Source organism: Equus caballus, chromosome 26 (assembly GCF_041296265.1).
Source record: "Equus caballus isolate H_3958 breed thoroughbred chromosome 26, TB-T2T, whole genome shotgun sequence".
In the NCBI taxonomy this organism is placed as follows: Eukaryota; Metazoa; Chordata; class Mammalia; order Perissodactyla; family Equidae; genus Equus; species Equus caballus.
In genome coordinates this window covers 20,537,168-20,562,792 of record NC_091709.1, presented here as the reverse complement: position 1 = coordinate 20,562,792, position 25,625 = coordinate 20,537,168, and the positions used below count along the sequence as shown (strand labels likewise).

Genomic DNA, 25,625 nt, shown 5'->3' with positions numbered 1-25,625 from the left:
TAAATGAGGCATGGTAAGAAAGTAGTAACAATACTAATAATAAAATAGAATAATTATAACAATATACTGTAATAAAAGTTACTGTAGATCTTACAACCTCAGCACACGATTTTTTTTTCTTTCCTTATTAAGTCAAGAACTTTCACCTTTTCTCTTAAAGGAAGCACTTTGTGGCTTCTCTTTGGCATACCTTAATTGCCAGTATCACTATTCTTGCACTTTAGGGCCAGTATTAAGTAAAATAAGGGTTACTTAAACACAAGTACTGTGACACCACCATAGTCAATGTGATGACTGAGACAGTGACCAACAAGCAGGTATACAGCATAGATACAATAGACAAAGGGATAATTCACATCCTGGGCAGGACAGAACCGAAGAGTACGAGATTTCATCATGCTGCTCAGAACAGCAGCAGCGTGCAATTTAAAACTTACGAATTGTTTATTTCTGGAATTTTCCATTTACCACTTTCAGACCCAAATTGACCACAGGTAACTGAAAGTGAGATAAGGGAGGACTACTGTATATATTTTTAAAAAGCCAGTGGCAGTTTATTACCCAACAGCCTGATCTGTTGTCAACAGGGATCGTTTGATTTATATCTAAAGTGAGGAAAGAGATTTCAGTCCTCCAGAATCATAGTTCTTGCGAACTTTAAGAGCAATAAAGGACAAAATTCTCTCAGAAGTAGCCATTACGTACTACCAGTGACCAAGAAGGAATTAAAATCAGGTCTATTACGGACTAGAACCTGTGAAAAACTTCACAATGTCCTAACTGGCCATTACATGTTACAGGACTTGTCCATGAAAGCAATTCCTGCCACTTATGACAATGCAAGAGAAAGCTAAGGTGTTTTGTTTCCGTTTTTGTTTTACTGGTCTACTCAGCGTTAGCAATAGAGAAAACGTGTCCCTCCTCTCCTGGATAAAGCGCATTGATTTAAGATTACTTGACTTCATTTATCCCAAAACAAAAGCAGAGGACTGATGATCTTACTGGAGTTTCGGCCTCCCTCTGTGCCTGCACTGCAGCAGGGGCTCTTCCAAGGAGGCTGGGACCGTGGGGGGGCGGGGGGTGTAGGGGGGTGCTTAGAGGAACCCTATCTAGAATCTAGATCCCCGGCAAAGGTAGGAAGAACGAAAGAACAAAAGCTCGAAATTGGGCCTGGTTAGGGACATGGCCAAAAAAAAGGAATAAACTAATAGACCTCACTGTCTCTCCGGCGAACGGGGCAGACGGGAACTACACTTCCCACAATACAAAGCGCTGGGGCGTTGCTAAAGACACTGTGTTTTTACCTCAAGTTGGCTCGAGGCGGCTCAGGTTTGGTTATAAAAGCCACTCCCTCTTCTTGGCTCTCCTCCACCTCAGCCTAATTGGCTCGGTAGTCCGTGCGTGGGAGGACGGCTCAGTCGACACTGGCAGCAGTTGAATGAAGGCTCTCGCCCAGGATCCTCACGGTCAATGAAGTCCTTTCTCTGGTCGGAGGTGTAGTTTCTCCGGCTGCGACAGAGCAAGAGGACTACATTTCCCAGGGAGCCACGGGTCTGCCGGCGGCGTGGGGGCGGTGCCCCACGTCTGGTACAGTCATCCCAAGCCTCTTCGGCGGGACTGTGATGGCCGGAGAGATGACGATCTTAGGTCAGTGACGGGGGGTTTCTGTCGGTGTTGCGGGCCCCAGAGCGGTTCGGGGAGGCCGGGGTGGGCGGGGGTGGTTGTCGCAGCTCCTGTAGCCAGCTGGCGCAGCGGGAAGGGCGCGGAAAGGTGACTTCGAGGCCGTTTTTGTCTGTTCGAGGCGCCGGGTGGGGGGTCGTATATATGGCCCAGGGCGAATAGGCCCAGGTAGGCCCGCGGCGACCCTTCGCCAGCAACCCAGGGACATCGGGCCTCGGGAAGGGTTCTTTCCAACAGAACGTCGATTTTGAATCGTTAGTTGAATTGGGGTCTTTGGGAGGCTGCAAAAATCTGAATCTTCGGGTCCCCTTTGTGGGAGAAGGGGGAGGAGCAGCAGCAGCGTCTGGATGGATGCTGGATTTTGAGATATCCAGGCCTCTTTAGCGTATAGTCCATTGCTCTTTCCATCAAACCGGGTGAGGAATTACCCTTCCCAGACCAGAAGGTGATGAAATGATGCTGAAATTTTGTTGCTCGTAGGAGTAAAAGGAAAGTGCCGTTGGCACTGAATTTCATTTCTCTGAATTGTGTGTTGAGGATGAGCTAACAATTACTAACAGATGGACGTTTGGGGTCGTATGTAACATGGGTGGCACGCAGGTGTGTAGCACAGCCTCCTGAAACCAGATAATAGATTGATTGTAAATTTGAAGTGCCATCTTTCTTCGTCAGTTATGTGTACAATTTGCATGGCATTTGTTCATATTCTTGTTTCATCACTTAATATTTATCGAGCATCTGCTGTTTGCTAGGAACCGATCCTGGTGCAGGGGATACAACAGTGAACAAAACCTGCCTTCAAGGAGCTTCCATTTATGTCGTCGTCAGGGTTATACACTTTTATGCTTCTCCTTCCCTAAATATTACCTCTGCAAGAAATACTTTAATTCATATTTAAATACAGAAGTTAACTATATTATGTTGTGAAGTGATCGTTTAATATCTAAGCAACTTTCAGAAGCATTTTATCCAGTTTATCCATTGCATCCGTTCGGAACGAAAATGGAGATTAGTGGATAAAGAGTTTTAGCCTTACAATAACAGTTTTTGCTGTGGGAATTTTAATAATGGAGTTTCTTTTTAATACTGCCAACTAAAATATTTATAAGACTATGAAATCTAAGTATCAATTGATCAAGAAATTGGATTCTATCTAGCTTTTTCTCCAGATGAGTGGCTTTTCCCGTCAGCATCAGCACAATTATTAGCCAAATGTTTTTATTTTTTATTCCTTAATTCACTCATAAATGAACTACACATACCTGCATCTACGGGGGTTTTTTGTTTTTGTTGTTACTTCATTTTAGTTGTGTAATAGGTTACATTATGGAAAACTTGATGTCTGAGAAAAGAGTTGCCATTAGTACTATAAAAGAAAATATTTTGAGAGTGTATTTTTAGTCGTTTCAAAGTGGTATCAAAGGGACTTTGCTATAGTAATTTAGCATATTGTAACTGATTTGGTAAGACATATCTTTGAATTTCCCTATATTTTCAGGATCAGCTGTTTTGACTCTCCTGTTGGCTGGCTATTTGGCACAACAGTATTTACCACTGCCTACTCCTAAAGTGATTGGCATTGACCTTGGCACCACCTACTGTTCGGTTGGGGTGTTCTTTCCTGGCAGTGGGAAAGTAAAGGTCATCCCAGATGAAAATGGGCATATCAGCATACCCAGCATGGTGTCCTTTACTGACAGTGATGTGTTTGTGGGGTATGAAAGCTTAGAGCTGGCAGATTCAAATCCTCAGAATACAATATATGATGCCAAAAGATTCATAGGCAAGATTTTTACCCCAGAAGAGCTGGAGGCTGAAATTGGCAGATACCCATTTAAGGTAAGTGATTAAGCTAAAATCCGTTTTAATTTTAGTTGAGCATACTGTTTCAATTAATGCTTTGGCTTCAAGTTACAAAACCTTTCTGTTTCAACTGATTTAATCTTCATAGAAGTTATATTATCTCCTATAACAAGCAATCCCACAGCAGCTCCAGCGGAGTTATGAGTTAATTCAGTAGCTCCACAAGGCTATCAAGGACTTAGGGCCTTACCGTATTCTTGTTCTGCCATCCTCAGAGTGTCTGCTTAGCTCTTTTATTGTAGCAAGAAAACTAATAAAGCCCAGTGTAGACAGATAGGAAGATGGATGGATAGACAGATACTCTGTTTGTATGTGAGAGTATACATATCTGTATACATAAAAAGATCATACTAGGTATGCTGTTTTATGACTTATTTGAAACTCAACAATACGTCATGGACAATTAGTTAATAGATGCACATCATTGTCTTTCATGGTTTCGTGGGACGACTGCTCTATTATTTAATTGTTTGGTCTCTATCAGGGTACATTTTATTTTATCCCTGGTTTTCCACTAATGTTGGAGCTTCATTGAATATTCTCATACATATATCTTTGTACACTTCTCTGATGATTTCCTAAGCTTGAATTCTAGAAGTAGAATTTTAGATCAAATGTGTGCTCGTTTTTAAGGCTTTTGATTTATGTTGCCAAATTGTGCACCAGAAAGGTTATGTGCTCTTGACTATCTTTTAGAGTGCCTGTATCTTCACTAGTTATTATTTTTCAGTCTTTGCCAACAGGTAAGTGAAAAACAGTATGTTGGATTAATTTGCATTCCTTTGATTTCTAGTGAGATCAGATGTTAAAAAATTTGTTGGCAATTTTATTTTCTTTAGTGATCCCTTGTCCTTTGTCATGTTTCCTCTTGGGGTTTTTAACTTTTCCGTAATGACTGTAAAAGTACATTTGTGATGTTTTCAGTATGTTTTCCTTTTATTTATTTTTTCCTTTTATTGATGATAAATAATTTTGTTTTTGTGCTATCAAGAGTGTTAAATTTTTGTGTGGTACAATCATCTCAATAATTTTTAACAGTGGTTTTGGACTGTTACTGTGCTGACAGTGGCATTTCCCGTTGTATTTTTTTTCTAATGCTTTTATATGAGTGTTTGTAGGTTTGACTTTTGCTGAGTTTTTTCTTTTAAACATTTAAATCTTTGTTCCATGTCGAGTTTTTCTTGTAAATTATGAAGTGGGATTCTAAATGAATAGATTTTAAAATAGTTAGTTGTATCAGTGCCACTTCTTGATTAACCTGTCTATAAAAATTCTCAAATTTTTCATCTACTTTCAAAGGAGAAAAAAATTTCTCCATGAGTTTCTTAGGTTTTTCTTTGTTCCTTTTTAGCCTCTTTCTTAGGATCCTTTATTAATTTATAATCTTTCTTATATAATGATACATTCATATAAAGCTATACATTTTCTCCAAATTATATTACAGCTTTGGGTACATTACTTATTGATCTGGGAGTTATTGTATGGGTTTTTTTCCTTAAGTTTCTTTGTGATCTAGAAAATCTAAGTTTCTGTTTTGTGTGAGCTCTGATGGTATTGGTGTCTCTCCACCTTATTTTAATACTTTCTGAAGCGTGGTTTTGTTTTCCCCAGACAGGTGAAATACTTTCAGGAAGGTCAGGTTTTCTTGATTGACACCTAATGGGGTAAAATTCTGATAATTTCTTAGAACAGACTAATTCTCTTTACTGTTGATGTTAGTATAATCTATTGGTGAAACTAGGATAGTATGTTTTAGAATTAATCTAGTTTTTTATATTAAAACAAACTAATTAAAAACAAATTAATTTTTTTAAAAAAGAAGATCCTGCATCACATACATGATTCAGCAATTGTCATTCCTTAATTTCATCATTCATTTTTTTCTTTCATTCATTTAACAGATATATATTGAGAATCTTCTGTTATAATTATATGCTTGATAATGAATTTTATTACTCTGCTGTTACATGGTGTGGATTCATTTTATAGATTTTAAAGTATAACTTTGAATAACCTCTAATCTTAGTAAATGTACTTGATAGATTACAGATGAATTTTATGAACTTGTAAAGGTAAAAGTAACTTTTGATTGATTAAGTCCGGTACACATGTATGTGTATAAGTATATATAGATACACACACTCTCTTACACTTTTTTTTTTAATCTTGGTCACAGGTTTTAAACAAAAATGGAATGGTTGAGTTTTCTGTGACAAGTAATGAGACCATCACAGTTTCCCCAGAATATGTTGGCTCTAGACTGTTGTTGAAATTGAAGGAAATGGCAGAGGAATACCTTGGAATGCCAGTCGCCAATGCTGTTATTTCTGTACCAGCAGAATTTGATCTAAAACAGAGAAATTCAACAATTGAAGCTGCTAACCTAGCAGGTAGTATCACCCTTGTGTGAGTTTGCATTTTTCTCAAAATTTTCTTAGGTTGAAAATCTTCTGTAGTAAAGTGTATCTCTTTGCAAATCACCTAACTAGGCAGATAAATAAACTATATGGTAGGTAAATCAGAAGGATATAGGATTATGAACAATAATCAAGAAAGCTCCATAGCATAAAGTAAATATGTATATTACAACCACAGCCAGTCAGATAGGCACATGACAAAGGCTGAGAGAGAACATGGACTCATGTTAGCAATGAGGAATTTTTTCTTCTAAACTTTCTTTAATAGTAACGTGAATATAATGTTTTAAAAAAATCTGAGGTAGAGAGGATTCATTTAACACGATTTAACAAATATTGAGTGCCTGGGTGAACAAAACAGATCAATCCTTATTCTCATGGGACTTACATTCTACTGGAAGGAAACAGAAAATCAACATTAAAGACAAGTATATCGTGGGGTTTCTCACCCTTAGTTTTACTGATATTTTGGGCCAGTTAATTCTTTGTTGGGGACTGTGTGTTATAGGATATTTCACAGCATCCCTAACCTCTACTCACTAGATGCTAGCAGTACCCTTTCTACCAAGTGGTGACCATCTTATGTCTCCAGACATTGCCAAATGTCCCCGGAGGGGCAAAGTGGCCTCTGGTTGAGAACCTTGACACAATGTCTAACAGAAAGTAACATGCTATGGAAGAAAAAATCAAAGTAAGGGGACAGGATCGCTGGGTGGTCAGAGAGGGCTCACTGAGAAAGGACATTTAAGCAGATTTGAAGGAAGCAAAGTAGTTAGCCAAGCAGATATATAGAGGAAATACATTTCAGAAGGGAGAACGGCCAGTGTAGCCACCATAAAATCGGAATTTGCTGATACGTAAGAAGTGGGACACTGTGGCCAGAGCAGAGTTATTCATGAAGTAAGACAGCTAAGAGGAAGAGTATTATGGTCTTGGAATAAATTCTTCAGAGTTTGAATAATTTTTACGGCTCCTGAAACAGAAAGCCATTTTACTTTCCAGGCCACTCATTATGTGTGGCAGTTAGTTTAAAACAGGAATTTTGCTCAAGGAAATCTGATCTTCAGCCTGCATGCTTCCTGTTTAACATTACCTGCAAAATCAGATGTGCTGTGTGTTTCAGATTGGCATTTGAGGGTCTTGCATTTTAAGTACTTCTGAAGAGCATAGTAAGCTTACCTCATTTCTACTTACGTAGTTTGTTTTGGTATATAATGATTAACGTTTTATTGCTCATATGTTCACAAGTAAAATATGAAAATTAGAAGAGGGTGAGAGATTTCTTCTAAAATTTAAGAATTAATAAAGAATAGAATGATATGTTCCACTGAATCTGGCTGGGCCTTTATTTTTTTAGATTATACTCTTTAATGACACCCTTTTAGAAGAACTTCTATTTACCCTTCCCATTCCTTATTTTTATTGGGTTTGTGACTGTTCTCATTGCTCAGTGGACTTCGTGTCATAGAAAACACTAACGTCGTGCAGTTGAGTAGGAAGGAATTTTTTAATAGTGTCCTCTCATGAGTTGTTCTTCCCTCCAACCAATCTTATAGGACTGAAGATCTTGAGGGTAATAAATGAACCCACAGCGGCAGCTATGGCCTATGGTCTCCACAAGGCTGATGTCTTTCACGTCTTGGTGATAGATTTGGGCGGAGGAACTCTAGATGTGTCATTGCTGAATAAACAAGGAGGAATGTTTCTAACCCGAGCAATGTCTGGTAAGAAAAATATAGGGAGAGTTAAATTTTTTTTTCAGTATACTTTGGCTTCGTTTTGGTAATCTTTTGTAAATGTAAATTTTATGCCACCATTGATGTATATTTACAGCAAAAGTGAAGTCTAAACAAAATGACTGGGCATCCTGTGAGTCAAATAAAAGCACTGCCCATTGCAGCCGCCAGCTGTAGTTGTCGCTCACTGAGCCAACAGGACTTTTCATGGCCATAGGGGAGAACAGAAAGAAAGAAAAATGCTTTCAAAATTAAGATGATCAGTTTCTTTCACTTAGGTTTTATAAAATAGATATCTTTAAAAAATCTAATAATAGTATTCTCTGGGAAATGGTAGGATTTTGTATTCTAAATCTTTTAAAACTGTTTTTGTTTTTAATTTCATTTAAAGAATTAAGCCTGTTGGGAAGGTCAAGCTGTAAGTTATGGGTGGTCTGACTTCTGCGTTTTTCTCTCTTCTGACTGGGCTCTCTTGTGAACCAGGTTCAGTCCTGGGGATTTATATTACATTACTCTTTAACTTTTCAATTATTTTTTCTGCTTTTCAGCTCTTAATCGTGCAAGCGAAAGGATTAAAAAAAAGATAAAATGCCTACTGATACTTTTTGATCATGAGAAGAACTTTCTTCTGTTAAGAATAATGACACTTAATGTTTTTAAATTGCTATTTAAAAGCCAGTCTGTGTTCTCAAATCTCTATTTTCTGAAAAAGTATTTGCTATCAGTAAGAGATACTTCCTTTTACATCATTTAAAAATTTTAACCCAAACATGCACTGTTTCTTTAATAGTGCACGTATGAGTTAAAATCATTTTAACCCTGTTATTTTTAATTAGTCTTGTATGAATAAAACTTAATAATACATTAAGCAAGAGATGCGTTATTGAATATCATTTTTATACATACATACTACACAGACATGTATACACACATGCATAAATATAACGTGAACTTTTTTATTTTTAACTTAGGAAACAATAAACTCGGAGGACAGGACTTCAATCAGAGATTGCTTCAGTACTTATATAAACAGATCTATGAAACCTATGGCTTCCTACCTTCTAGGAAAGAGGAAATTCACAGATTACGACAAGCCGTGGAAATGGTCAAATTAAATCTGACGCTTCATCAGTCTGCTCAGTTGTCAGTATTACTAACCGTGGAGGAAAAGGACAGGAAGGAACCTCAGAGTACTGACACTGAACTGCCAAAGGACAGGCTTTCCCCATCAGATGGCCACCCTATGAACAATGTGTTTGAAGCTGGCCTTTCTGAAAAGAAGAGTGGAGAAAGTCAAGTTTTATTTGAAACAGAAATATCACGGAAGCTTTTTGACTCCATTAATGAAGATCTCTTCCAGAAAATACTCGTCCCCATTCAGCAAGTATTAAAAGAAGGCCACCTGGAAAAGACTGAGATTGACGAGGTGGTTTTGGTTGGAGGCTCTACTCGCATTCCTCGAATCCGCCAGGTCATTCAGGAGTTCTTTGGAAAGGATCCCAACACGTCTGTAGACCCTGACCTGGCAGTGGTGACAGGAGTGGCTATCCAAGCGGGGATTGATGGAGGCTCTTGGCCTCTCCAAGTCAGTGCTTTGGAAATTCCCAATAAGCATTTACAGAAGACCAACTTCAACTGAATTATGGAGGAATCATTCTTACTCGTGATTGTGTGATGATCTCTTCCTGTTTATCAGACTGCCTCCTCCAATAAAGAAAGTGTCTAAAATATCTCACAAATTTACCTAAAAGGCAGCATTTAGATACACAACAATTTTACATAACATTTTGTTTTAGGATTAAATGTGACCAGATTGATCCTCTTTGATTTTGGAGAGATCCCATTCCAACAAATACTTCTAAAATGATAGAATTGAGGTAAAACCTTAGAGGAGCATGGGTGGCTATATTTTCTGGATTCTGGAAGTAGATAACCATATGCACTTAAAATTACATTCTGTAAACATTGCCTAGTGCCAATTATAGGATTCCCAGTTCTTACTAAATTGTATTAGCAGGAGCTGGTAATTTATTTACTTGGTTATTACATATGACTATTAATTTACCTCTACTTGAAGGACAGTGTTGATGTCAGTTATATACATTGGTTGGGAGATAGCAGTATTATTAATATAAGCTGATAGATAGTATTCAATAACTGCCATATTAAATAAATTTACTTTCACAAATTCAATATCCCATTATGTGTCTTGTTCATGTAATCTGCATTCTCCAGGTTTTTAAAATATATTTATTGGCTCAGTTTATTTTCTTTCTAAAATAGCTACTGATTTATTCAAATGTTTCAATACCAGATAGTAGAAATAGCCAATTTACATTTCAGTTCTTTGATCTGCTCTCCATCATTCTCTACTTGGATTTCCATAATTGTGCCTGGTTAGAAAACAATAGGTAATTATTAATTGCATTTTAAATATGTGTTAATGTCACAATAAAGCCATCATTACTATCACTTTTTTGTTATCCAAACTCTTTGCAGACTTTAGTAAATAGCAGTAATTAGCTACAATATTTGTTTTGTTTTGTTATTTTCAGCAAGCCCTGGAGAATGTAGTTTGCATTTGAACTATCAAATCGTACTTGATTCACTTTTACTGAGATTTTCCCCCATATTAATCCCCTTAATAATTAATCCCCATAATAATTAACTGAATCGTGCTTGATTCAGTTTTACTGAGATTTTTTCCCCATATTAATTTTGAGCAAGGAAAATGTGCTCAATTGTAAAACCTTGTTATTGTTTCTACTATCGTTTTAAAATAGTCACACTGGGACTGTTTTCAGCCTTAAGGTTAGTGTGTGATGAGAACAAAAAGTTTGTTAATATTGGAAGTAACGTGGATATCTAATCTGGAAGGAGGCAGTATCGAAGAATTCCCATAAATCTGCATTTGTAGCAGTTCTGTTTTTGTTTTTGTTTCCTTTTAGAAAAGCTACAGGGACCAAGAAAGAAAATATAGCAGTTCTGTTTCTGTGATGCCCATAGTATTTGAAGATATATTTTCTTTTCCCTTAATATAGGCATGCTTCATATCAATATTCAAAAATTATACTCTGGTCAGCATTTTTGTTACTGTAAAGCATGTCTGCTTTATCCGTTGTTAAATTTGAAATGATGTTGAATTTCCAATCACTGAAAAAGAGAACTAAGCAAACGCATTTTAGCAACATCAAAACATTTCAGCTTCTCATAGTAAAAAGCTGAATGTTAATATTTTTTTGCAGATCTAAAAAATGTTTCTTAGCAATGAAATTGCTGTTAAAACACAATTTCAATCAAATATTTTTGTGTACAGAAAATGTCAATAGTAGGTAGGTAGAATAATATGAAATGTTGACATATTTTATTTTAGAACTAACAGAAATGCCAAAGAGGAATCCTTCACTGCATTATGGAAATACTCAAGTGTTCTCTTGGACTTTAATAAATCTTTAACAGATTTTAGAATTGAAAAAGATCTCTTTGTGAAGGTCTTTAAAAAAGTGTTCAATTTATTGGAATCTCTACATACAGTATCAGCTTTAACCTAAAGCATTGTAGGATTTTTTTAAAAAGCTTGAATTTCTCAAATATGTGAGATAGTCCAGGACAATCTGTTAACACGTTTTAGAGGAAACAATTTGCAAAACAGGGCAGCTATTCTCATACATTAAAATTGGAATTTAAGTAATTTGATTGTGTCTGAAAAATCGAATGGCAGTGTTGGAATTTGGGGGTAAAAGTTTAGCATATTCTCTAGTATAGTTACACCTTTAAAAACATAAAGTGATGTCTATCTTCAATCATATTTTAGGGGGCTATATATAAATAGTCTTGAAATTAATGTAGTTTATTTATTTAAAAGATAAAAATGCATCCTGAAAGGGATCATTTATGCATAATAATCTGAAGACATTTTTCATAAAACAAAATTCATTTTGGTCATCTAGCTAGTGTTTTTTGAAGCGCTTAACTTCTAAAATATTAACTGTCTTGTATGATTAGAATATGTGAATGAGTAATTTATTTTATATTAGGAATGTTTTGGTACTGTGTTTTCGCTCAAACCACTGACTTATCAACAGATCCTGCTGTGTGTATAATATGTTCTGAAGATTATGGTTATTGTGCATAACAGATTGTGCCTCTCAAATTTGTGTACACAAGTAATTCACATTTTAATGTAAATAAATACTACTTTGCAGTTTGTTTTTTAAACTGTTTACTTTCCATTCAGGACTAGACTGGAGTACATTTTTGAGGTATATAAGCAAGAAAGTGAGGACAATGCTGATCTGATGCTCATGGTGCATGACCTCAGCAGCTGTTGCCTAGTTCCCTGCACCCTGACTCTCTGGGATTGCTTCTGTACTTTTCTACTTGTTTCCCTAAACTACAAGTGACAGTTCCTTTATCACATGAACAGTATCTCCAGAATTCTGAATGCCAGCTCATGGTTTTTGACTATAATGGAGCCAAGACCTAAACTAATCTAGTTAGTAAGTGATCCTGCATAATAGACTCCCGTAATCCTTTGGTTGATGGTTAATACTTTATAATTTTCTAATAGTTTGTCATATTCTTTGGACAAAAACTCAACATTAACTTTTTAAAAGATTCATTTGATTAATGTAGTCTATTTCAAATAAGCCCTTAAATTAACGTAGTCTTCAAATGAGCCCTTAAATAAAGACAGTAGACTTGACTGTCTCCAATACTAGTTCCTGTGATTCATAGTTATTGTAACTACCATTGTTGAGGTACTCAAACATATGAGGGAATATAGTGACACTTCCATATTTATTTCATTTAACAAACACATGCAGTGCCCCACTGAGATAGGCAGCCTCTAGCATAGCTTCCAGTGATCCTGACCTGGTATTCACCTCCGTGTGTCGTGCTCTTCCCTTGAATTTGGGCAAGATTTGATGACTCACTGCTAATGAGCGGCACATGGCAGAAGTGCCATATTATTGACTTAACTGTTAACTTATTTGGCTTACCTAAAAGACCTAAAATATTGAATAGTATAACACTGGTAACTTTATAAATATATTTAAAGTAGAGGATGTTGCCGCTTCAAAAAAAACTGGATTCTTTTTTATATAACATAAACATGCACACACATATTTCTCCTAAGAGTTCATCCATTCACCTTAAATTGTCTAACATGGCCTATACAGTATTGGAAACTGAAAATTAGGTCTCAATTACTAGTTGTAATTACTACCCTTCCTCTGTCTCCCAAGTTGCTAAACTAGGATAATTTTGTCATGGTTGAAAATGATTGTGGCTAAAAGTAGTTGTGGCAGCGCCTGCTAAATGCTAATCCAATATCTTTTCTATTCATTCTTACTTCCAGACCCCAGTGTTTTTGGAGCAGCAACATCCCCTACTTTACAAACTATTTCCCAGCTTCCTTTGCAGCTAGGGATGGCTACATGATATAATTCTGACCACTGAAATGTAAGCATAAAAACTTGGTAGAAACCACAGATTTTTTGTTTAAGTTTACACATTTGGATTATACACGTCTTGCTCCTCACCATTCCTTTCTTGGAATACAGACATGATGCTGGAGATAAAGCAGTGGATTTGCAACTTCCAAACAACATGGAGAGTTGAGCAACAGATAGAAGCAGCCCAGTGGTTTCTGGTGCCTCTACCTGGCTGTCCTCTCTACCTTGGGATTTCTTTCTACCTGAGAAAATTAAGCCCCTCAGTTAACACTTCTTTTTTTTCCTTCTTTTCTTTCTTGTCCTTTCAAACTTACGACCTTTACTGTGTGGTTAAACATTTTGTCAAATTACCATTTGTTGGACTTCTGCTTCTGGCCAAGATGGAATAGAAAGGAACTGATCCAACTAAAAAATTGGACAAAATATAAGAAACAGTTTTCAAGACCTTACACATCATGGGCCAACATCCATTCTCATCCATTACCTCTGTAAAATCAGATGTGGCAATACAGGGAAAGCAGAAGGTTGCCCAGTAATACCTGGAAATTGTTGCACAAAAGCTCAGAATAGAAAGCCAGAAGCAAGATGTTCAGAGGGGATTGGTGGTGACTGAAGTTGTATTAATGTATCCCTAGTTCCCATTGCACTCCAACAAATCAGTCATTTTAGTCTTACTCTTTGGTCAGTCACGCTACATTTTGTACTATGTTTATCAGAGTTGAAAAATAGCTGTAAACCTATAATCATTCACAAGTGTATTAATGATGAGCTGAGTTTTATAAACACGAATTCAAAAATTGATCCTGTATCACTTCCCTTGGCACACAAAAAATGCATATGCATCATTTTCCTTCTATACATTTTGGAGCAAATATTTTTCAAATTTCTCACAAGTATTTTTATAAATACCACAAATATTTTTCAATTTATGATATATTTTTACATTTTACTCCTATGCCTATTCATTTTTATTTTGCTCTTTGTGCTACATTCGTGAGATAAACAAAAGCTTCCTATCTTTGATCAACTGTGATAACTAATCATGTGCTCTGACTGGTCTGTCTGTAAATAACAAGTGAAAATCTCTGGTTACCTGGTTAGCAATCATCAACAAGAGAAGCCAGTCAGCCTTTCCTCAGTTCATGCCTATTAGATCAGCCTCATTAACCCAGCGGCATAGCAGCCGCATGAACTACTGAGATAGTCTTCATTTTCATAACAAGATTTAGAGAAATATGGCTCACAGTATAGCTGGAAGTCCTGATTGCTGTATCTACAGGCGGTCCACTTGCTTGGGAAATGACAGCTCGAAAAGTGGGACCTAGGAGAACTCGAAGGAGCTAGGAGATCTGCCTTGACTGCTGCCTTCTCAAATTCACTTAATCCCACTTAGATCATATCGTGCGCCACCGGAGACCATGTCTTATTTTAATCTCCAGTTATCCCAAAGTTGCTGTGTGTAGAACAGACTTTCATAAACATTTTGTCCTTTTTGCTTAATTAATAGCATATCCCATGACGTGATTCTGATTATAAATATGAGACTACAATTACAAGGAGTTATGACTGTTGGTATTTAAATAATAGAAAACATATTATTGAATGCTTTCTATATGCCAGATACTCTCCTAAGTGTTGTGTTACCTCATTTAATTTTTAAAAAACCCCTAGGAGGTAGATAGAATTATTACTCCCAAATAAGCCCAGAGAAGTAAGTTAACTTGCCTGAGTTTCCACAACTAGAGAGTGGTGGAGTTGAGATTTTAACATAGGAAAATTTTCTCGAGATCCTCAACTCTTTGAAGTACTATAATATTTTCTTCTTCTAGTTTTCTGGGTTATTTTTTCTAAAGAAAGGCCCTCTAGCTCAGGTGGAACTATTTATTATTTGTGTGTGTGTTAAAATACAGCATTACATCTTCTTAACATCTTCTTTATTTCAAGTTTGATATCGAAGCTGTATTTAAAAGTATATGAAATTGCCACTATTCAACCATTTTTTGACCTACAAAAATGGCTGTTTCGTATGATTCAAACTAATACTATATCTGAAGAAGCACCCCATCCTCAAGCTTTAATTCCATTTACTATGCCTACAAAGCTATTGCTTTAAAATTCTTCTCACTCGTTCTTGAAGTACAGACTCCTTTTAAGGCGCTCTTCTTTTTTTTAAAAAAAAAAATTTTTACTTTTCCTTTTTCTCCCCAAAGCCCCCCAGGACATAGTTGTATATTTTTAGTTGTGGGTCCTTCCAGCTGTGGCATGTGGGATGCTGCCTCAGCATGGCTTGATGAGTGGTGCCATGTCCGTGCCCAGAATTTGAACTCGCAAAACCCTGGGCCGCCGAGGTGGAGTGTGCAAATTTAACCACTCGACCACAGGGCCAGTGCCCAAGGTGCTTTTCTAAGAATGAGACACCTTGGTAGAGAACTGGAAAGAGCATCATCAGTTTTCTAGTTATGTGAACCTGGATTTTGGATTTTGCATTTTATTGGTCAAGATCCTCTCGGAATCTTATCAATCATTTTCGGTAAAATGGAGTGGATAATAATGCCTTGCTTATATTCTTTAGTGAGAATTGAAAGTAATAAATGACTCAAATGCTTTGCACTTTACTTGGCATATGGTGAGCTTTCAACAAATATTCTCATTATCCTAAAAGAATTCAACTTAACGATGCTTAGAATTTTCCTTCTCTCAGCTGAGGTAAATATTTCTGCAAAGTGAAATTATAATCATTATTTTTTAATCTGTTTTGAAGTTACAATCTTTTGTGTGTGTGTGTGTGTGAGGAAGATTGGCTGTAAGCTAACATCTGTTGCCAATCTTTCTCTTTTTGCTTGAGGAAGATTGTCACTGAGCTAACACCTGTGCCAATCTTCCTCTATTTTATGTGGGATGCCTCCACTGCGTGGCCTGACAAACAGTGCTAGGTCTGCACCAAGGATATGAACCTCTGAACCGCAGGCCACAGAAGTGGAGGGAGTGATCTTAACCACTATGCCCCCAGGGTGGCCCCCTTGAAGTTACAATCTTTAAACAAATGAGCCCTTGAATAAATGTGTTTTTATAAATTCAAATATACTACTCTGTAATGCAGTCATTTTGAGTATCCTGCACAGCGATTGAACAAGCTTAATATACATAATTGAAATGAGAATGAAATATTAATTTCTTAAAGCACAATAAAATTATCTTCCAGTAATTTGGGCTTAGTCATTTTTTGCTTATTTTATTTTTGCTTTCTTTTTACTCTTTAAGTATAATATATATTATATATATGTGTGGGTATATATATTTATACACATATATACAAAATTGTACATATCCTAAGTATACAGTTTGATGAATTTTCACAAACTGAACCAATACTCAGACCTAGATCAAGAAATAGATCATAACCATTATCCCACAAGTCCACCTGTTCACCCTTTTCACCCTTTTAATCAATACCCCTCCCCCTACTAAGGGTATGTACAAATAGAATCATGGAATCATATAATAGCATTCTTTTGTGGTTGGCTTCTTTCATTCAACGTTATGTTTGTGAAATTCATCCCTGATGTTGCCGGTATCTGTTGTACATTCATTCTCTTAGCTGTCTAGAATTCCGTTGTTGAATATAACACAATTTATCCAGACTACTGTTGATTTCCCATTAGATTTTTAAGTTCCAGCAGCTTCTCTGATTGATTTACTAAAACTATAGGCATAACAAGACTAAAATCTTTTAACTGATATTAATAAAATATGTAGATCCTTTTCTTAATGGAATTCAACAGATATTTACCCAATGTTTAAAATGAGTAGTGAGTAAAAGAGTAGTAGGCACTTCAGGGATGTAAAGACAGGACAATACTTCAAGTAGCTTCCATTCGAATGGGAGGAAGCTTTAGATAATACAGTGTTTTTTAATTTAAGGCAACTTTTCGTAAATACCCTTGGGGGATAAAGCAAGGTTATTGCATAGGAAGGAGGAAAGAAGGATGAAAGAAACGGTTCATGGATCTTAAAGAACATGTTAAAATATTTTATTAAAATCATCTTGAAAGGAAAATACCGTTGAAATTTGAATACTTCGAATTTGAAGGGCAATTCAGAGAAATAATGTTGCTTTTATACATAAAACTACTAAATGAAAAGCCCTTCAAAATATAATTAGTACTACAACCATCTTCTTGTGAATATATACCATTTGATACATAACCCATTGAGGTTAACCCAGCCAAAAAATGATGTTCCATAGAAAATATTGGTTTTGACTCAAAGTAAATAGTAAAAATGTTTTCAAATATTATTTTCCAATAAGGCACACTATAACATTCAGTTAGTATATAATTACTATTTCCAAAAGGCAGCTGAATAACTCAATATTTTTGCTGTGATTCCTTCATAATTTAACATACTGTATTAAATTATACTGCTCGACACATATGATATATATGTATAAGTACCTGTATCATATTACTCTAAAATGCCTAGTCATTCACTCTACAAACATTTGCTGGGTATCAACTATATGAAAATCTCTATGCTAGGAACCTAACATGCAAAGAAGACTAAAACTGGGCACTTGCCTTCACGTAGCTTTAATGAGGAGACAGACTAAAAGAATGAAAATAGCTTATGGTCACTGCCGAGATAAATGTATGCACACGGGGCCTGTGAGAGCACAGAAAAAGAGTAGGGAGGCCAGACTGGAAAGGAGAGGGGGAAACCAGGGAAGGCTTCCTGGAGCAGGTGACTCCTGAACAAAGGAAAAGACTTAAGGATAAGTGGCATTGAGCACTTTGGGCAATGTGGAGAAGGTAGATATTCCAGAGGGCATGGCTGGAAGAGAGAAGGCTGGGTCCAGCCCAGGATGGTTAGAACAATGGTGCTTATTGGTATTCGTGCCAGCGTGTAGCCAGGGGCCTGCCTGTATGCATTTCTCCCTGTCATTATTTTATTAAATACTAGTCTATTTTTTTATTCAGTGTAATCAACATACAGCTAAAATTATTTTTTTGTCCCTGAGTCCTGTGTTATTCCAGCTTCTGTTAGCATGGCAAAGAAGAGCCCTTTCTGGCATATCAAATTCCGAGGTGTTTCAAATTCTATAATCCTTCCGGAGTCTAGAACGAGCACCCTGCAATGTGAAAAGAATCCAGTCAGGTAACCTAGAATCAGTTTTCCAGTTCACCCTTTTTGTTCTTGCCAATGTCAGCTTTAAATTACTGTGTGAGTTATGCCACTACGAAACACAGGTACTGCTGAACTCAGGAAATATATCAAGTTTTCTAATATTCTTTTAGCACTAGCATATTCCTCTAATTATTTTGGGAAATATCTTCCATACTATTAGGGACAATTTTGTATCTCTTGGCACAGATACCATTCTTTGTTAGCGACAAGTAATTAGTGTGTTTAGGATGTTCGATAGCTGTCTCTGTAGAGATACATAGATTTGTTTTCTTTCTGAAAACAAATAAAGCCTACCTGTCTGAATCAATGACAGAGTGCAGTCTGTGAGCAATCGTCAGGATGGTGCAATCGGAAAACTCTTTCCTGATTGTGGTCTGCACCAAGTTATCGGTCTCAAAATCAATGGAGGCCGTTGCCTCATCCAAGACGAGAATTTTTGTTTTTCGAAGCAAAGCGCGAGCAAGACAAATGAGCTGTCGTTGTCCAACGCTGTTGAAAACAGTAGTAAAATAATTTCGACAACGGACTTCATAGTCACACATTTCCTGTTCTAAAATTTGGCTTATATTGTTATTCAATTTCTAACCCACACACTCACTTGTTCTTTTATTCAAGAAACATTTATTGAGTAATTGCCATATGCCAGACACTTCTCCAAGTTCTGGGAATAGAGCAAGGAACAAAACAGACAAAAGCCTTTGTCTGTGTGGAATTTACATTCTCATGAGGGAGACAGAAAAAATAAACAAGATAAATGAGCAAAATGCATAGTAAAAAGAATTCAAACACACAGAAAAGGAGGGTGTAAAGCGTGAGTGTGGGGTGGACATTTTAGATAGGTGTGCCAAAGAAATCCTCGCTGAGAACTTGCCTTTTCCTTCAAGGCCTGAAGGATGTGGAGAGTGAGCCAGGCACATTTTTGGTGGAAACATTCCTGGCAAAGTGAACAGCACATTCGAAATCCCTAAGGCGGTCAGGCAGCTGGCCTGGCATATTCATGAAACAGCAAGGAGGCCAATGTCACAGAAAGAGAAAGGGACAGGGAGAGTAATCAAGGATGAGGTGTGCAGTGCAGGTTTGAGGGCATCCAGCTCACTTTCCTTAAGTCTCTGATCACACAAAGGGACTGTCCTAAGACCTCAAACAGCCAGGAGGAAAAAGGAGCCCTTACCACATTTTTTTTAGGAAGAAGGCTATTAGAGTAGGAGTCTTTACAAAAGAAGATTCAATTAAATAGTGAGTTTTCATACTGCATTCTTCCTTTTCTTTCCCTTCACCAGCAGTTTCCCAGCCAGTGGTTACCATTTTATTCCTTGTTCTTCTTCGCTAGAGGGCATCAGCAAGGGTGTGCTTTGAACAGACCAAACAAGGTCCTTTGGGCTTGGGAGCCATTTCCCCTTGAGGCCAAGTCAAGTTTCTAAAGAGCCTGGAATGAATAATGTGCTCGGTTCTTAGCAGCTTACCTGAGGTTTTCCCCACCCTCTGAAATCTCATGCAGCAGCTTCCGGGGAAGGGACTGAACAAATTCTTTTAGGTGACACAGTTCCAGCACCTCCCACAGCTCGCTATCAGAATACTTGTCTAGGGGATCCAGGTTCATTTGCAGGGTTCCAGAAAATAAAACAGGATCCTAGAGAATAAAATAGTCACCGGTAATCCTACTGTCACATGAGGCATAAATGCATGTTGTTAAAAAATCAGACTCAGAAAATAAATAAGGCAAAAGCAAATGGTCAAACCTAAATAGTTATCAAATTCATTTTATATTTAAAACAAAAGCAGAAGAGAATCCGAATAAACTGGAATTCAGATTAAATCATTAAAAGCTTCCTGATTCTCTTTATCCTCCTCTTATTAACAATGTCAACAACAACCACAATAACAATGATGATAGTATAGCTGCCATTCAGTCAAGGATGTATTATACAATAGAATAAAATAAATATAAAATATAATATGTATATAATATTGTCAATCAGCACACCAGCCCAGGAGAATGGAAGTCAATATCCCCATGTTACAGACAGTGAACTGGAGGTTCCAAAGAGCTCTTGTCCAAGGTCACCCAGAGGCAAGTGGTTGAGTGGAATTCAAACAGAACAAATCCACGCTCTTTCCAATATGCCAATATGCTTGGTGAAACTACATTTTTCTGCGCCTGTATTTACTTATAAGAAAGGAATGACAAATGTCTCTTTTCTCCACTACATTTCTTCCCTGCCAGAATTCTAGATTTTACTCAAATTTGTTTTGAAGTAAAATCACAAATACAAGTATATGTTTAAAGAATATGACAAAGAGATGATGGTATCTTAAGAGACTTTTAGAAGATAATACAAAAGATACCTCAAAAATGCTCAGCCTAAATCTCTGAAACTCAACTGAATGAGTCATCTTTGACTGTAGAGGCATGTTCTTGAGCCAATTTGCATACTTGTTAACGATCAAGTTCTTTTGATGCCACAGATTGAAAAATCAAAGGACTTGAGAAAAAAGATGTAACTGAATTATCGTTCTTTTCAGTTTTTTTTAAATGTTTTTAAACTTCAAGTCAAGAGTCAAAATCCTACACTCAAACTACCAACTAAGCAAACCCTCAGTATTTTTTTTTCCTTTTGAAAAATACCAATGTGTTTCAGTCTGACTTCTTCATTTGAATTTTACTTGCGTTTACTATTATGAAGGAAACTTGCAAAGTGATATGCCAGTTTTTCAAATAGATAAGTGCACTCATGAAAGGGCTTTAGAGTAAGAGCATTTAATGGGATTCAATTACAAAGCAATTTTTCATAATACATTTTAAATGATTTGGCTTCCAAAAATGAATTTATATGCTTTACATCAAAAAAAAAGTTCACCTGGAGAAAGTTGAGAAAGACTACTGGCAAAAAGTCTTTACCTGTGGAATAACATTGAGTTTGCCTCGAAGGTCATGAAGTCCAATAGTCGATATGTCAATTCCATCGATAATAATTTTGCCTCCTGATCTCTCCAAAATTCTAAATAAGCAATTTGATAGTGTTGATTTGCCTGCTCCAGTCCTTCCCACAATTCCAATCTGTAACGAAATGATCATAAACGGTTCCCACAGTACTTTTTGAAAGGGAACAGGGCCTTTGCAATGACAAAATACATTAGGTGTCAGGTCAGCTATGATCTAATTTTGCCAACTAGAATAACTTTGACTGGCATGGAAGATGTAATGTGACTTCTAAGGATCAGTCTTTATCTAGACACTCCTTACTCACTGGAAAGGTCTGGGCTAATGTGTGTGTTTTCCCCTAGTTTTTGGTAATTTAGTTACCACCTAACAAGAACACACCAGCAGCCCCAGGAGGAGCAGGTCATCCCGGAACCATCCCTGGACTAGTCAGCGAGGGTTCAGGGAAGGGAGACACTGATAATGGGGTGGTTTTTCTCCTTTCAAAAGGAGGCTTCTTTCTCCCACCTCCTCTCCCCAAACAAACAAACAAGAAACAAACAAAGGGGCTTAGAACCCTTTGCCAGATAAGCTAAAAAGTCTAAAGGAATGCCTCCAAATTTCCTTGGTATTAAAACAACTACTGCATTAAAACTATGGAGGGTGGCCATGGATGATGTCTGAGGATCTTGGATTCCTGGGCAGAATAATCAGCTTGTCATAAACATCCCAGTGACTGAACATGTTCCTCTGGCCGTGAGAACAACAGCAGTCTCTTCTGGGTGCTGATTCGTGTCCTCGTGTTAATAGGAACGTTAGACAGAGAGAACATTAAGGCGGCTGGTTTGTCCTAATAAAAGATCTCAAATTTTAAATCTGAGAAACTACATCAGAAAAACCAGGAATCTGTTGAATTAATTGGGGTAATCAAAATCCCACAATGATTTCATTTGTTCCAAAAATATTGCCATCCTTGATGTCGCTGCAGTGGACCTGGTCTAGGGGGTTAGAAAAACAAATGTTTGGGGTTAAAAAAGACAGGTGTCTGAAAAAGGGAAAGTAGGACATTGTTGTTAATTTATTTTTTACTTTTATGTATTTGTAAATTTCTTATTAGGGAAATAATGTGTTTTTATAAAACATTTTGAAAAGTGTGGTAAAAAATATTGAAGAAAGTAAAAATTATCCCAAATCCCATCACCTGGAGAGAATCACTATTTATATTTTATAACTATTCCTCTAGTATTTTTGCTAATATGTATATCTGCTTGCTTTTTAAAACACAAAACTGATATACTTTCAACAGTTTTGCACATAGCTTTTATTAACTAAATGACATCTCAAGTATTTTTCCATCTCACTAACATTCTTGGAAAAGATGATGTCGTTGACTGTACAAATATTCTTTCCTATGGATTCATTGTATTTTAGGTAACTATTAGCTTATTGTCTTATTGTTGTACTTCACTGAATAGAGGAACTAAGAATAAAGTATACTACTACTGGGTGTATACCCAAAGGAAATGAAATTAGTATCTCGAGGAGAAATCGGTGCTCCCATGTTCATTACAGCATTATTCATGATAGCCAAGATATGGAAACAACCTAAGTGTTTGCTTCGGTACAAATGAATAAAGAAAAATATATATATATAATGGAATATTATTCAGCCATAAAAAGGAAAGAAATTCTGCCATTTGTGGCAACATGGATGAAGCTAGAGGACATCATGTCAAATGAAATAAGCCAGAGAAAGACAAATACTGTATAATTCACTTAAATGTGGAATCTCAAAAAGTCAAACTCATAGTACCAGAGAGTAGACAGTGGTTACTAGGGGCTGAGGGGTGGGGAAAATGGGGAGATATTAGTCAAAGGGTACAAGCTTTCTGTTATAAGATGAATAAATTCTGAGGATATAAACAATAGCATGGTGATTATAGTTAATAATAGTGTATACTTGAAATTTGCTAAGAAAGTAGACTTTTTTTTTTGAGGAAGATTAGCCCTGAGCTAACTACTGCCAAATCTCCTCTTTTTGCTGAGAAAGACTGGCCCTGAGCTAACATCCGTGCCCATCTACCTCTACTTTATATGTGGGACTCTTATCACAGCATGGCTTGCCAAGTGGTGCCATGTCTGCACCTAGGATCCACCAGGCCAGCCCCTAGAAAGTAGATCTTAAGTGTTCCTACCACACCCAAAAAAATTCCTGGTAACTATTTGGTTCCTGGTATCTAACTAGCTGGATCGTGTAATCATTTCACAATACATATGTATATCAAACCATTGTTTTGTAAACCTTAAATATAGACAATTTTTATTAATTGTACCTCAATAAAGCTGAAAAAATACTAAAATAATGTTCCACAATAGATTGTGAGAGATTTAAAAAATACATTTTTTATTTATAGAGGTAAAACTTATTCTGCACATATCTTTATTACTTTTATATAAAATTTGACCAAAGACCAACTTATACTCAATACCATATTATCTTTGGCCTTAACAATGAATGCATTCATATAAAAGGGAAAGTGAAACTTATGAAATATATATGGTACCTTCTCTTCCCCGTGAGTCTGGAAAGTGATATCTTGTAATGCTAAACCAAGGTCATCTCGGTATCGAGCCTGATAATTAATAAATTCCACTACTCCTTTATGGGGCCATTGTGATGGAGGCCTTTTAGACATTATCCAGGGCGCCTTAAAACAAAAAAAATTCTTTAAACTCTAATTACAATAACAACATATCTTTCCCTCTGAAAAAATAATTCTCACGCAAATTCTCAAACAAAAGCGATAAAAAACAACCTTTATAGATATTATGATTTTCTGAAAATAGTTTGAAATATTACCAACATAAAACTTCTCATCTAGTTAGAAGAAAATATTAGAAATAAATTTAGAAATAAAATTAGAATAAAAGGCTGCCCATCTCCCACCAAGTTTTTAAGAAAAATCTTCTAAAACCCTATAAAGGAGCTGAGAGCAACCTGCCTGAAATTTTAGCTGAGGTGAGGACAGTTTGTCATTCATTCATTCCCCAAATACTGAGTATTTACTGTGCCAGTCAGTGCTTTACTTGCTGGAGACTCAGCAGTAAGCAAAAAAAAATAACAATAAAAATTCTTGCCCTTAGGAAGCATGCATGCTGGTGAGGAGAGACAGAAAGAACCACATAGCATACGGAGAATGTTAGATGATTACAAAGCTTTGGAAGACAGGAAATACACAAGATTAGCGGACGTGGTGTCATTTTAAGTAGGGTGGTTAGGAAAGGTTTGATTGGACCTGATGAGGAAACAAGCCATGTGGATATCAGAGGAAGAGCTTTACAGGCAAAGGGAACTAGCTATATATGCTGAGGACCGGAGACGGGGCCCAGCTGGAACACTGGAGGAACAGTAGGAGGGAGAACGCACACAAGAGTACAGTGCCTGGACAGTGAAGAGAAGAGTTTTCATGAGAGAGAGTGATCACTAGTGTCAAAGGATAGGTCAGGTAGAGTGAGGACTCACTGGGGACCACTGATGATCTTGACAAGGGCAGGTTCAATGACGTGGTGGGATTTAAAGCCTATTTGGAGAGGGTCCAAAAAAGAATGAGAAAAGAGGAACAGCAAGTACAGGCAACTATTCCAAAGAATTCTGCTGTAAAGAGGAGCAGAGAAATGGGGCTATAAAGGGGTGAATAGGGTTAACTGGACAAATTTATTTCTTCTACATAAAGAGTTTTTGCAATAGTATCTGTCACAACTTGCTTCAAATTACACAAAGGTGATTTTTTTTTAAAACGTGTGTGTGTGAGTGTACACACATATTTTATGATCTTTTTTCAATATGAAAAGAATATATAGTAATAGCAAAAAATTTAGAAAATAGAGAAAACAATACAATTTTATATCAGTCATCACATGGCAATGGGCTGAGCAAGCTGAATATTGGTAACCGGAAGTTGTGAAGATACACTATTCTTTCATGAAATTTGTATGAAAAAGGAAGTAAGACCTAGGGAAGAATCTAGAGGAAGATTCGCAGTTCAGCTAGGAGTTGGAGGATGCAGAAAACATTTTGGCATATTTACAGGCTGAGAGGATCGGGGGGTCGGGGTGCGCAGATGTAGGAATTAGAGGGCGTGGTTAATGGAGCAAGGTCTGAGAGAAGACATGAAGGGCTTTTACCAAAATACAAACATTTAGGCTTTTATTTGGATGAGGGGCACGTCTTCCTCAAAGTTATGAGCAAAAGAGGAATGTTTCACGAATATTTAGATACCTTTATAGGTGGATTGAAGATTACAGAAATTCAAGTCACCTTTAACATCTGCTCTGTTAATTCATGAAACTGAGAGGCAGAAGTGAC

General features: G+C 36.7%; 2 protein-coding genes and 1 long non-coding RNA gene across 5 annotated transcripts in view; 1 reads left to right on the top strand and 2 right to left on the bottom strand.

The window, feature by feature from the left end:
- Window positions 1-1,522, bottom strand: part of LOC111770857 (uncharacterized) — a 91,309-nt gene extending 89,787 nt beyond the window's left edge. The window contains exon 1 of the long non-coding RNA XR_011432908.1: window positions 1,305-1,522. This is a non-coding gene — a long non-coding RNA (uncharacterized lncRNA). The remainder of the gene's footprint in view (window positions 1-1,304) is intronic.
- HSPA13 (heat shock protein family A (Hsp70) member 13) lies at window positions 1,001-11,914 on the top strand. The gene is made up of 5 exons (XM_001500804.6): window positions 1,001-1,647; window positions 3,179-3,519; window positions 5,720-5,933; window positions 7,517-7,684; window positions 8,668-11,914. Exons 1-5 carry the CDS (start codon window positions 1,623-1,625, stop codon window positions 9,333-9,335), a joined length of 1,416 nt encoding a protein of 471 aa, XP_001500854.1. The 5' UTR covers window positions 1,001-1,622; the 3' UTR covers window positions 9,336-11,914.
- Window positions 11,915-17,164: 5,250 nt separating this feature from the next.
- ABCC13 (ATP binding cassette subfamily C member 13) overlaps window positions 17,165-25,625 on the bottom strand; it is an 82,211-nt gene continuing 73,750 nt past the window's right edge. For all 3 annotated transcript variants that reach the window (XM_001498520.6, XM_070252278.1, XM_070252279.1), the window contains 5 exons: window positions 23,824-23,967; window positions 21,239-21,397; window positions 19,803-19,969; window positions 18,634-18,828; window positions 17,165-18,283 (listed from right to left, as the gene is read on the bottom strand). In XM_001498520.6, coding sequence (XP_001498570.4) covers window positions 18,154-18,283; window positions 18,634-18,828; window positions 19,803-19,969; window positions 21,239-21,397; window positions 23,824-23,967 — 795 coding nt within the window. In that variant the 3' untranslated portion in view covers window positions 17,165-18,153. The remainder of the gene's footprint in view (window positions 18,284-18,633; window positions 18,829-19,802; window positions 19,970-21,238; window positions 21,398-23,823; window positions 23,968-25,625) is intronic.